Here is a 14422-nt window from a genome sequence, read left to right on the forward strand (position 1 = left end):
GGAATCCTTCATTGGAAGCAGCTACAGAATTATACCCCTGGGATAAGTCTTCTCCAAGACTTGGGTTTTCAAAAGAACATAAAAAAGACTTAGGTGTAGAGCTGTGCAGAGGATGAGAATTTTGTTTTGAAATATGTCTTTGTTCCAAATTGCAACATAAACTGAAAATTTTGAAATTCCCCATAAAAGAAATGTAAAAAAAAAATTGTCTCAGGTTGATCAAAATATTTTGGTTCAACTTTAATATAATACAAAATTTAAAAAATCATAGTATAATATAACATAATGCAAAAAAATAGAAATATTGTTTCAAAATGAAAAATCAAAATGTTTCATTCTGAAAATGTCAAAACAGTATGTTTTGACATTGTTAGAACTTTTCTTCTTGCTTTTCTTCCAAAACAAAATTCAGGTAAAACTGACCTAGAGTTTTGATTTTGATAGAATTGCATATTATGATGAAATAGACTTCAGTCAAAATTTCTCCAGTCAACACCCACTGAAATTCTGTTAGGGTCCTTTGAAAACCCCATTCCAACTGTCCCATAGATGTAACCCAGATGAAAGGTGCAAGCAGAGCTCTGTGACCAGATGATATTCAATAGCCTCACTGATTTCAACCTAGTCTATTATAGAAGATGTTTTGAACTGATTTTCAAAAAGCACTAAAAGCTTACCACATTCTGCTAGCCACTACTTCAAGGCACCAGGCGTTTCTATGAAGTCATAAAAGCTTTCTTGTTTTGTGTTTATAGCTAGAGTGGGGTTTATAGAGGGGGAGGGATAGCTCAGTGGTTTGAGCATTGGCCTGCTAAACCCAGGGTTGTGAGTTCAATCCTTGAGGAGGCCACTTAGGGATCTGGGGCAAAAAAAAAAAAAAAAAATTGGTCCTGCCAGTGAAGGCAGGGGGCTGGACTCGATGACCTTTCAAGGTCCCTTCCAGTTCTAGGAGATTGGTATATCTCCAGTTATTACCTTACCTTAGTTTATAGAGTTTATAGCAAGGGTTGAGTTACTTCTTGACTACAATCTTAATCACGGATATGAGATTAGCGCACACAACAAGGAAAGCTACAGTGTCTTTCATGATCATCATACATGGTTTCTAACTTTCATACTTTCATGCTGTATCTGACTGTCAATTGTGGCACTCGCCAACATATTGGTTAGACCCTTAAGGTATGTCGGCACTGCAATTAGACACCCACGGCTGGCCTGTGCCATGTGACTTGGGCTTGTGGGGCTAGGGCTAAGGGGCTGTTTAACTGAGGTGTAGACATTCAGGCTCAGGCTGGAGCCTGGGGTGTAGGACCCTGAGAGGTGGGAGGGTCCCAGGGCTCAGGCTGCAGCCCAAGCCCAAACATCTACACTGTAATTAAACAGCCCTTAGCCTGAGCCCCGTGAGCTCGAGTCAGCTGGCACAGGGCAGCCATGGGTGTCTAACTGCAGTACAGACGTACCCTAAGACGGTGGTTTTCAAACTGTTTTTTTCTGGTGACCCAGTTGAAGAAAATTGTTGATGCCTGTGACCCAACGGAGCTGGGGATGAGAGGTTTGGGGTGTGGGAGGGGATCAAGGCTGGGGCAGAGGGTTGGGGTGAGGGCTGCAGGATGGGGCCAGGAATGAGGGGTTCAGGATGTGGGAGGGGCTCTGGGCTGGGTGTGCAGGCTCTTGGGTGGGGCTGGGGATGACAGGTTTGGGGTGCAGGAGCGGGCTCTGGGTTTGGGGGGACTCAGGGCTGGGGCAGGGGGTTGGGTGCAGGAGAGGCTCAGGGCTCTGGGCTGGGGGTGCAGGCTCTGGGGTTTCCTGCCTGTCATGGCACCGCGGACCATGCTACCCCCCAGAAGCAGCCAGCAGCAGGTCCAGCTCCTAGGCAGAGGCGTGCAAGTGGCTCTGTGCAGCTCCCACCAGCAGGCACCGCCCCCCACTCCCATTGGCCGGGAACCAGCCAATGAGAGTGTGGAGCCAGTGCTCAGGGCAGGGGCAGCACGCAGAGCCCTATGGGCCCCCCGCCTAGGAGCCGGACCTGCTGCTGGCCGCTTCCGGGGCACAGCATGGTGTCAGAACAGGTACGGACTAGCTTGCCATAGCCAGGCAGCACCGCCCACGGGACTTTTAACAGCCCAGTCAGTGGCTCTGACCAGAGCCGCCATGACCCAGTGCCTTACATTCCGTGACCTGGGTCATGACCCGCAGTTTGAAAACCACTGCCCTAAGAGACCTGGCTTCAATTCCCTGTTCCACCACAGATTTCCTATGTAATCTTGGCAAAGTCATCTGAGCCCAGATTTTTAAAGGTGTTTAGGCACTGCAATGCTTGGTGTTGCAATGCCTAACTGATTTAGGAGCCTAAATCTGAGTCTCAAAAGTCATTTTGAGCTTAAGTGCGTAAAACCCTTTGAAAATCAGACAGGCTCCTAAATCAGCTAAGCATTGCAATGCTGAGCCCAGCACTGTCTAAATAGCTTTAAAAACGTGGGCATTATTTTTTCTAAGAAAGAATGTTACTGATATTTCCATTTTCAAATATTTGGAATGTGTGCCTATACGCTGGTGATGGGAGACATATAAATAATAGCAATGCCTAGCTCTTCCCATCAGTAGATCTCTAAGCACTTTCCATCATTATCCCAGTTTTACAGATGGGGAACCTGAGACACAGACAAGTGAAGTGTCTTTCCCAAGGTCACCCAGAAGGCCAGTGGCAGAGCCAGAACACAATGATGGTTTTCTGAGTCCCAGTCCAGTGCTCCATACTAGGGAACATTGCCTTGAGAAATATTCTGATCTCATTGGTCTAAATCAAAAAGTAATTCTATTATGTACATCCCTGATCCAATGCCAACTGAAATCAATGTGAGTTTTCAAAGTAAATGGGGAGGATTCACATTTCAGTTTCACCCGTGTAAATCCACAGTTACTCCAGGTTTTCACCAGTAACTAAGATCCAAAGCTGACCAACTGACTCCAGCTGAGATTAGTATAGGATTCTATCTATAGAAAATCCATTGGAGGCCCACAGCTTCAATATGTTGATAATTATTTTTTATTAATACATTCATTACTTAAACCATCATCAATGCCTAGTTTCAGCATTTTTAATCACACATGCCAAGGGGACAAAAAAGCATGCCATAAGATAAAATACCTACTGTCCAAAATAACTCCAACAAGTGGCTCATATTTTTCATTTAAAATCTCCCACAGAGCAAATGGCTCCTGGGGTGTGTCAGGGAGTATACGGAAGAGAAAAGTAATGGTGTAGTCTGAAGGCAGCCCCTCAGGGTGCAAGTATCTGAAACAAAAAGAATATTCTGTGAATTGAAGCTAATTTAAAAGCATTCTTTATTACTTTGAACTTGTCTTTTGAAATCAACAACATGCAGCCATATGAGACAGGCATCATTTCACTTAGTAGAATCTCAACCATGATATAAGTTAGAACAATGCTAACCTTGGGATTTTTCCAAATATTTTAATTATAAACTTGATGGTGCTTTACATTTTTGAAGTGAAAATCTCTGTTCTACTGTGTTATTTTAATTAAAAACTGCAACTAAAAAAGAGTTTCATTTTAGAAACTGAGGGCCTAATCCTGAGCTCAGTGGGAATTGAAGAGGTTTATGATCAAGCCATGAATTATATTAAATGCTACATTTTTAAAATGCATCCATTTGTGATACTAAATTTAAGAGTATGTGATGAAAACATAAATGAATTGGAAGACCCATTATAATGGGCATTTTTGAAAGGAAATGTTTTGATGTCTTATTTTGAAATGACATTTAATTTCTAAATGTAGCTAAATTAAAAAAAAAACTAAAAAGGGTAAGCCTCGTCCAAAAATGTAAAAAAAAAAAATCATTTGAGGTTTAATGCAAAATATTTATTCTTTGTGTTTAGTTTAATTGTAAAAAAAAAACCCAAAATCAGTTTTGGTTAACCCACAATGAATTTTCTTTTGGCTTTTTCTGTTTGGCCATCAAACCAAAAAATTCAATTATTCACTCAGCTCTTTTGAAAGCCTCTCCGAATTTTTTCAGAAGAGCAGGGACGTTCCTAATAGAAGAGATGTTTGTTATTTTATTTCATTTCCTAAAGTTTGGGTTTGTTATTCTACACTCTAAGCTTTTATTTAAGCTCTGACAAATCTTGAGCAGGGACAAAACAAAAAATGAGAGGTCCAAGATTAATGCACTAACTGGCTCTAAATTGGAAATATGCATTATTAGTCTGATTTGTAAAACATGTATAGATGCATTAAACTACATTATGTGTGTGTGTGGGGGGGAAAGGTTACTGATAAGTCTAACTTCCCTCTGGTCCCAGTGCTGCTTTGGAAATTGTGTGATTTTGGATATTGTGCTTATTTTTGGAAGAAAACAGCATAAAAATTGCATTCAATAAACATTATAATCTATAAAACTCACATATGGGATGCATTAGTACATTCTCTCTGCGTATGTGTGTGCACAATTCTTAGGCAAAGTCCTGCTCTTAGATCCACTCTCTGAAGCCCTTACCAGCAATATGTTTTCTATTGTGTATTCAGCACTCAAACCCCAGCCGAAGTGGGAAGTGATGAAGATTGACATGAATACAGATTTCATGAGAGACCAGGACAAGGTAAGGATGAATTCTGGCAATATGCCAGAGGTGCTGAAGGCAGATTTGCATATATGGGAGATAAAGAATATAAAACATTGGGGGCCAAGATTCTCTCAAAGATTTCTGGCTTGGAAAGCAAATTTAAATCTGAGTTCAGGAGAATGATGGTAAAGTCAGAGATAAGATACAAAGGACCATTTTGTCAGGAGGACATCTTTGGTCTTCAAAGTATTCAGCGTAAGAAGTTACAGCATTTGTGGAAGATGATAGAGTCAAGACAGGGTGGTAAATGAGAAATACAATGTTCAGACACTCAGTGGAAGGACAGAATAAAAGTGATGATCTAGAATGAAGTTAACAATATGGTACCCCAGAGAGAAAAATATATGGAGAACTGGATAGGGTCAAAAACAGAATCTTACAGCATTCAAAATTGGACAAGGAGAGGTAGAACTGAAACCAAGAGGGAATGCAGTGGAGATATCAGGTTTTTGCATGCAGTGCTCAGAGAAGGGAGAGAGATCCGTAATATTCAATGTCACAGTGAGATCAGAGGAAATGCGGGGGGAAGATATCTCTGAGCCATACCTATAAGGAATCCTTAACAACACAGAGAAAGACAATCTCAGTACCGTGCAAAGGGCTGAAAACACAGTGAAGAGTCAGGAAGGCTGTGCTGCTGAGGTAGCCAGAGAGGTAAGGGAAGAGCATGGTGGTCTCCATGTTCTTCTGCCATGGAAATGCTAAGTCTAAAACGAGTGGTGTCTTACACTGGGCATTAGCTCCATTTATATATCAATACTTACTTGGTAGGCTGGGAAACCAAGGCATCTTTATGCAGTCTGTAACATGGATAAGCATTAAAAGTACCAGGCTCCATAGATACTCCTTCCACTGTTGAAAACTCCTTTTCAACCAAACCAAACGTTTCCATCATTTTAAATCCTGGAAAGCAAAAAAAAAAGTATTATGTTAAGGGACAAACTGAGCTACATAAAGGAGCTTCATATCACCATGTGGTTAACAGCTGTTATTATACAGGAAAGTAAGTAATTTATTGCCTACAGGTGAGCATCTCAGTAAATGAAAATGATTTGATAAATGCAGAATCTATGATCACAATACTGTACCTGCTAAACTGTTGCCATCCTTATAAACCAATGGGCAGGCTGGAAAAAATTAAAAATATATTTAAACTCAGAAGAGCAGTACATACTTCAAAATATATCTGTTTTATTTCTTCCTATAAAGAGAAAATTAAACTAATTTCTCCCAGAGAAGGTCTGCTGGGGAATCAGTAAACAGTGAGGTCTATGTATCTAGTTCTGGGCATCTGTGAGGCAAACCCACAGCTAGACCAGGGCTGCTGACTCAGCTAGGACTCACCCCCCTCCGGCAGAGCCTGCAGTGACTCAACTCTCAGGCATGCTGCAGCAGCATATCCCTGGGCAGGGCCCAAGCCAGATGACCCCAGGGCACAGATGTTTCACCTTTACTGTCAGAACCACAAGTAAGTTTGTGCAAGAGCACCACTTGGCTAGGAACCCTCCTGCTGTCTCATGGTGTTACTGACTCTCTAGGCTTCCAGACTGCCCTCAGTCCTGGCCCTGTTCCTTGTCCAAGCCTTGTTCCAGCCTCATCTGTGCCCTAATTTGAATGTGCTCCAGCCCTGCTTCTGACCTGCTCCAGCCCTGCACCTGCCTCTTAACCCCAGACCTTTGGACTGACTCCAACTCAGCTTCGACCTTTGTCCTGCGTCCAGACTCAGATTACAATCCTGATTTGGCTTGTCTATGGACTCTTTCCCCAACTCTGACCCATAGCCTGTCCCCAGACCCTGATTTCAGCGTTGCCCTCTTTCTGGTCCTGACTCTATGTTTGGAGTCAACCACTGCTCCAACCACCAGGCATGACAGCCTAGAGCCCAGAGCCTGTGTGTTCCAACACTAGGTGTTCCAGGCTAGCACCCCAAATTAAAGGGCACATTGAAAATGTAGGCCTGAATGACCAATAAAGAATATTGCAGAGCTTGCAAAGTCCTGGTCTAATGATTTGGTCCCTACCAAATTCATGGTCTACTATGGTCAACTTCACGGCCATAGGATTTGAAAATTGGTAAATTTCACATTTTCAGATGTTTATATCTGAAATTTCATGGTTGTAGTTGTGGGGGTCCTGACCCAAAGGAGATTGGTGGCGGGGTGGGGTAACAAACCTGTTGGGAGGTTATGGGATTGCCACCCTCACTTCTGTGCTGCCTTCAGACCTGGACTCTGAAGGCAGCAACCACAGAGCTTCCTGCAGCCGCAGGAGGTTCCCAGAGGTGGAGGTGGGTCTGATCCCCTCCTCCAACCAGAGCAGCTGTGCAGGGAATGGACAAATCCTGTCCCTCTCCAGCCAGAGCTAGGAGCCCCCATTGCTGGGGCACTTCCAGCAGCACAGGGAAGATCAAACCCACAAGTCTCCTTCAGCTGCAGGAACCTCTGGGGTTGCTGCCGAGTCCCAGAGCATCCTGCAGCAGGGGAAGGCCTCCGGAGGTGGATCTGGTCTCCACATACCCCCCAGAGCAGCGGTGCAGGGGATGAATAACTCCTGTCCCTCCCAGCCCAGCCTGAGCTAGGACCTCCTTTGCTGGGGTGCTCCTAGGAACAAGGGGAAATTGGATTTCACAGGGAAGGGCTTATTTCAAGGTCCATGATGCATTTTTCATGGCCATGAAATTGGTAGGGCCCTACTAATGATGCATAATGTTGAAACTGCAACCATCAAGAAGTAGATTGTAAGGGTTAAAAAAGGGTGCATAGGAATACAAAGAAAGCAACATTCTTGTGTATTCAGTTCTGGCAGATTGCAGCTCTGTATTCATGTCAACTACATACAGGCCATTTTCCAGGCATGTATATAATGGAACATAATGAGGGTGTGTAAGTATGAAACGTGGATCATGCCCTCTGACCACTAGGCCCTGGCCCAGAAAGTCCCTCCTTTCCTCTAGTCGTAGAGGGTCTAGAAGAATGACATCTCCATGTCTTTGGAGGGGTGCCAGAATTATAGCCGGAAAGTCCTGCTCCACCCTTCCCCTTTGGGCTATAACTTTTCCAGTTTGTGTGCTATATACATACTAGAATCTGGCCCTGGGGAATGCATTTTACAGATGTTGTTTAAATAAGGAATGTTTATTCAACACTAATCACAGAATAGGTTAAGGGTCTATAGAAAATAAAAAGTTAGTTAAAAATTATAGACCAAAATTCTGCTCTCATTTACCCTGCTGTAAATTCAGAGCAACTTCTTTGTGGTCAATGGAATTACTCTGGGTTTACACCAGTATAACAGAGGTCCCTAAATAACTGCAACCAGAACCCCATTAGTCTTGTACGACAATAATATTGTAGCAAAGATATCTGTAGAGATATAGGAAAACTCACTGTATTTTTCAATAGAATAGAAATAGAATTTTTGGAATAGAAAAGTTAATTATATAAAATAAACTCCTTATTTAGCAGGTATTGAATGTTACATAGGCACAAATACAAATCAAAATAGCTAACTTGCTGATGCAGTTTCACAGACAAAAGTGATCAGCTCATCTTCAATCTTCTTAAAGGCATCAAAATCATCCACAAAGAAGACATGTCTTTCACTGGGCTTGCTGCCAATGTTAACTAATTCTGAATAATCTGCATCCGCCACACCAATAGCAAAAATGCTGAAACCTATAAAAGAAAAGGAAATATTCTTGTCATTTGTTCATTCGAACAGCAGAAATCAAATACAAACATACCATTTCCTTTGGCTCCTTTCCTGACTAAATGTAAAAGTAGAAAAAAATCAGTCCTACTTCTTGTTCAGCCACAAGCCAAGCGAAACCAGTTTGTTTGCATTTACGGGAGATAATGCTGACCACTTCTCAATTACAATGTCACCTGAAGTGAGAACAGATGTTTGCATGGCACTGTTGTAGCCAGCATCGCATATTTACATGCCAGATGCTCTAAACATTCATATGCCTCTTCATGCTTCAGCCATCGTTCCAGAGGACATGCTTCCATGCTGATGACGCTCATTAAAAAAATAATGCGTTAATTAAATTTGCGACTGAACTCCTTAGGGGAGAATAGTATGTCTCCTGCTCTGTTTTACACACATCCTGCCATATATTTCATGTTATAGCAGTCTCGGATGATGACCCAGCACATGTTTTAAGAACCCTTTCACTGCAAATTTGACAAAATGCAAAGAAGATACAATATGAAATTTCTAAAGATAGCTACAGTACTCAACTCAAGGTTTAAAAATCTGAAGTGCCTTCCAAAATCTGAGAGACAAGGTGTGGCGCATGCTTTCACAAGTCTGAAAAGAGCAACACTCAGATGTGGAAACTATACAACCTGAACCACCAAAAAAGAAAATCACCCTTCTGCTGGTGGCATCTGACTGAGATAATGAAAATGAACATGTGTCGATCTGCACTGCTTTGGATCGTTATCTAGCAGAACCCATCATCAGCATGGACACATGTCCTCTGGAATGGTGGTTGAAGTATCAAGGGACATATGAATCTTTAGCTCATCTGGCATGTAAATATCTTGCAATGCCGGCTACAACAGTACCTGTTCTCATTTTCAAGTGCCATTGTAAACAGGAAGAAGGCAGCATTATCTTCTGCAAATGTAAACAAACTTGTTCTGCCAATCACTCAAACAAACAAGAAGTAGGAGGACTGAGTGGACTTGCAGGCTCTACAATTTTACATTGTTTTATTTTTGAATGCAGGGTTTTTTTGTACATAATTCTACATCTGTAAGTTCAACTTTCATGATAAAGAGATTGCACTACAATACTTATATTAGGTGAACTGAAAAATATTATTTCTTTTGTTTTTTAAGTGCAAATATTTGTAACAAAAAAATATAAAGTGAGCACTGTACACTTTGTATTTTGTGTTGTAATTGAAATCAATATATTTGAACATGTAGAAAACATCCAAAAATATTTAAATAAATGGTATTCTATTATTGTTTAACAGCATGATTAATCGCAATTAATTTTTTTAATCACTTGACAGCCCTACTACAGAGGTCTCACTCTTTTAAGAGTGAATATACTGGTTTATTTTCATTTCAGATTAATTAGCAATTAAACCCCACAGGCTGAGCCTTCTCACAGTTTCTGCTCATGGGACAGATTTTCCTGATCCTGATGATGTAAATGGGAGGGGAATCTGGTTTTGTAAGTTTGAGGAGGAGCAAGCTGTAATTATGCACCAAAATTATTTCTTGACACTTTCCTTTCCACATTATGACAATGAAAACAACCTGCCTGTATTGTTCTGAATACTGGCAATCGATATACAGTTCTTAGACGGCCTGACCCAAAGCCTACTCTAGTTAATGGGAGTCTTTCCACTGATTTCAATAGGCATTGGATGAGGCACAGAGTTGCCTATAGTTTTCCCAGGCCAGTAGAAGGATTTTCCTAGTAGAGAATTCCAACCTCTGAAACTCGTTCCTTTCACAGGTACACCAGACTTTCACTGTAAAAATTCTTGTTATTTTTATTACAATAGCACCTACAGGCCCAAACCAATATCAGGGCTCCTTTGTGCCAGACATAGTCCATACACATAGTTAGAGACAGTTCGTGCTCCAACCAGTTTACAATCTAAACAGACAACACAGACAAGGGGGAACAAAGGCACAGAGAGATTAAGTGATTTGCCCAAGATGACACAGCCGAGCTAGTAACAGAGCTCGGGTCTCCTGACTCCCATTCCAGTGTCCTATCCAACAGGCCACACTGTGTCTCTAGAGCAGCGGCTCTCAAGGTTTCCAGACTACTGGACCCCTTTCAGGAGTCTGATTTATCTTGCGTACACCAAGTGTCACCTCACTTAAATAACTTGCTTACAAAATCAGACATCAAAATACAAAAATGTCACAGCACACTATTACTGACAAATTACTTTCTCATTTTTACCATATAATTATAAAATAAATCAATTGGAATATAAATATTGTACTTACATTTCAGTGCATAGTATATAGAGCAGTATGAACAAGTCATTGTCTGTATGAAATTTTAGTTTGTACTGACTTCACTAGTGCTTTTTACGTAGCCTGTTGTAAAAGTAGGCAAATATCTAGATGAGTTGATGTAACGCCACCCCCCGGAACACCTCTGTTCACCCCCCGAGGAGTACACATACCCTTGGTTCAGAACCACAGCTCTAGTGAGCTCCAGCACACAATACAAGATGTATCTAGTTGATCAATTCTTCAAAATAGTTTGGTACAGTTTAACTGGAGATCCTTATTTATTTGTTAGAGATTGGGGATTTTTGCTGCAGCCCTTCTAAATTTAAAAACTAGTGTTCTGTTATTTTGTCATTCTTTTTTTATTAGTGAGGTGCTGTGCTCAGCCGTGGTTTCAGTGTAAATGCATGAAAAATAAATATAGCATGATTCATTTCTTATGAGTCAACATTTGACATTCAAATGATGCAAGTGGACAACTCAATGGAGAGACCATATTGTATTGGGCTACAGGAGCCAGGGACTAGTCAGAGCCCTGTAAAAACCAAACTTATTTTTTTTTAAGTGTGTGCATACTACTTATTGAACCAACAGCCAGCATAGACACCTATTTCTGCTATCCAGCCCATCCAGAACCCAAGCCTCCTCTTTGTTCTTTTCCTCATTTATGCACTACCACACTCTTTGGGGCAGGGACCATGTGTAAATGCTCTATGCTGTCCCAAGCACACTCTGGGGCTTGGTACAAATACTAAACAACAATAGTTATAATGTTCGTAATCTAATTATCGTGCTCAGAAACCATGGTGATGGGCACCAGTATAAAATCCTGAAATAGGTAGTATAAAAGCTTTAAGATAGTATTGGAAGATGAGCAGCAGTTTAGAAGCAGTACAAGAGTCTATCAAAGGTGCTTCATAAGAGCTCGTCTGGAAGGACAAAATAGTTTGGACTGCTTCTAAAAGTGAATTTATCAATCGTGGATGACAATATGGATTTGTAGGCCCCTCTCCGGAAAATACTGAAGCGTGTGAGTAGTCTGCATGATTTTAAAAACATGCACAAAAACTGAGCCAATAATGCTAATAGCTACAAATAAATTATATAAAATGCTAGTCATTCCCTAGTGGAATTCAGAGTTTCCCAGTGTGTGCTGTCTGCTTTACGTCTGACTTGGATTAGATTTGTAAACCCTTCTCTGGCAGGAATTATCCATACCTTGTGTCTGGGCTGAAACAGCGATTATGAAGGTGAAGGAGCAGGAAAAACTGAAAATGCAAACATTTCTTAATATACGTGTTACCATCTAGTTGCATCTCTCTGGAGACTTTGTTCACATCATCCTGTGATCGCCCATCAGTAATGACCACCAAAACCTTAGGGATACCCCTCCTTATGCCCGAGTCAGTGGTAAACAAGGCCTCCTGTGCATGCTTAATTGCTTTGCCTAAAACAGAAGAAATTCACTATGAAAGGAATCTGTTTCATACTAGATTTTCTGTTAATGCTTTATATACTGATGAAAGAACATAGTCCCATACAAATTATTAGGTCAAGTTTTTCAAAAGCATTTACCTAAAGCCAAGCTTCTAAAGCCATGTTAAGACACCTAAATAGATAGCCTGATACTGAAAAGTGCTGAACACCCAGCAGCAAACTCTGACTTCAGTGAGAGTTGGTGTGTGCTTGGCACTTTTGAAAATCAGGCCACTTATACAGAAGCATAAATATGGATTTAGGAACCTAATTTTGACCCTGGATTTTGAAAGTCTCAGCTCTTGACCTTTGGCTTCTTAGGTTTAAAAAGATATGGCCAAATCCTCTATCCTAAATGGATTTGGTTGGGATGCAGTTGGTCCTATGGTAGTCAGTGCACACAAAGTCCTCCCCTCCAAGGATGGAAGTAGTTAAAAAATGCCAGTGCAGAATTTTCTGGGGAAAATGGAAATGTGTAATTCTGGTCACAGCAGAAGGTCAATGCAAAGCAAGTAGTTGCATGAAATTTCTGTGAAGTCTGAGAAGATAAACCCTATGACCCAAATAACCCTGCCAATATTCAAGCTGAATTTCCTCCTTCTCAGAAAGCTATCCTCAGGGGCTAAACACAATTCTAGCTAGTATTAGTTATCAGTCCACCTTCTCTCACCACGAAGACCTGAAACCCTCCACTGAGACTTTACTCTCCTCTCTCATAACAAAACAGACCACACCCATTCCTCCTCCATCTGCTGAAACTCACTGCAAATCCCTGCACAACTTCCCACTCCAGGATGGAGTCTCACTTTTCCACCTGCCATTACTTCCCATTCAACCTTCCCCAACCCCCACAGCCATTTGCCTTTGACAGACCCATTTGCCTTCACTGGTCCCCAGCCCTGGAGTTGGGTTAAGGCCCAGAAGTGCAGAGGTGCATCACATGGGTAGTGCAACCAGGAGATCACTCGGGCTTTCTGACCATGATGATGTAGGTCATTTCAGTGTCTCGCTTTTCATCCCCACCGCCGACTATCTTCATCCCCACTCTTCTTGCACTAATGTCACATGGCCTTATCCTGACAAACCACTTTGCAAATGGAGGGGTAACTCTGTCCAGAGAATGATCATAAGAAACTGTTTCACAGCCTGCAACCTCTCTCACCTGTTTTGGTGTTTCCTCCTTTGTACGCTATTTGCTGAATGGCTTCAAGAAGAGTCTCTTTTGTTTTGTACACATTCAGTTTAAATTCTGTTCTGGGATCATCACTGAACTGAGCTATTGCAACCTGTATACAGAAAACATGCTAGTTAGTAAATACTGCTCTACGTTTAACAAGGGCACGTGAACCAGATCACTTAAAATAAGAGTTGTTTGGACTGTTGCTCCCTCCTTGACATGAAACCTTTTAAAATTATTATTATTTTTTTAGATTTCACTATATAAAGTTTCAATTTGTTCTCTGCAGCTTCAGCTGCTGCCTATCACTTTCTGGTATCATTGGGGAGTAAACAGGATGAGGAAGTATTCCCACCTTGGCAAAAGCATTCCCCATCCAGTCCCAGGGCAAAATCCTATACATAGTTGCTCATATATGTAGTTATTCCCACTCAGAAATAGTTTTATATGAGTAACTGTGAGATTGGGACTGAAACTTAGTACTAGAAATAACATGAGAACCCATTTTTGGAGTTACTTCCTCTCCCAAATGTGTTGCTATGTGAGCCCTGACATACCTTAAATTAAGCATGTGTTTCTGTGGGACTGAGGACTATGTTTGTAAAAATAATTTGTTCTGATGTGAATCAGAAATTAAGAGAAAGTAAGGACAAATTCTTTCTCTGTGTTTGGAAAGTGTCTAACACCTTTTGAGTGCTATTGTAACCTCAATATTAAACAACAACAAAATTAAAATGGCATCATTTAAACCAGTGATATACACAGCTGTATTTTTAAAAAGGTTATGAAAAACCCTTCCAGAGCAGTGTTTATCATCTTTTCCTATGCAAGTACTTTAAAAAACATGAATATGGTAATTATTGTAAATTTTGTGCTTTATTTTATTTCACATTTATGCTTAGTCTAGAGCAGATGAATTTAAAAAACAAGAACATTAAAAAATAAGTTTATAATTTTTAATGTCAGTGAAAACACTATTGTTTCTAGAGGACTACGATTGAAATAAACACCATGCAGAGGAGTAGCAAAATGCCTAAATACTACTTAAATCCCATTGTGAGGACTTGAGAGACTTGAATCATTCTTAGACATTATGCTGTCTCTCCGGTGAATCTCACCATATGGA

General features: G+C 41.0%; 1 protein-coding gene across 2 annotated transcripts in view; it reads right to left on the reverse strand.

Annotated features, from left to right (window-relative positions):
* Window positions 1–14422, reverse strand: part of COL14A1 (collagen type XIV alpha 1 chain) — a 198939-nt gene that overhangs the window by 67086 nt on the left and 117431 nt on the right. For both annotated transcript variants that reach the window (XM_045005058.1, XM_045005059.1), the window contains 6 exons: window positions 13282–13405; window positions 11947–12090; window positions 8160–8324; window positions 5739–5777; window positions 5415–5553; window positions 3153–3295 (listed from right to left, as the gene is read on the reverse strand). In XM_045005058.1, coding sequence (XP_044860993.1) covers window positions 3153–3295; window positions 5415–5553; window positions 5739–5777; window positions 8160–8324; window positions 11947–12090; window positions 13282–13405 — 754 coding nt within the window. The remainder of the gene's footprint in view (window positions 1–3152; window positions 3296–5414; window positions 5554–5738; window positions 5778–8159; window positions 8325–11946; window positions 12091–13281; window positions 13406–14422) is intronic.

This window comes from Mauremys mutica, chromosome 2, assembly GCF_020497125.1.
Source record: "Mauremys mutica isolate MM-2020 ecotype Southern chromosome 2, ASM2049712v1, whole genome shotgun sequence".
NCBI classification, from domain to species: domain Eukaryota; kingdom Metazoa; phylum Chordata; order Testudines; family Geoemydidae; genus Mauremys; species Mauremys mutica.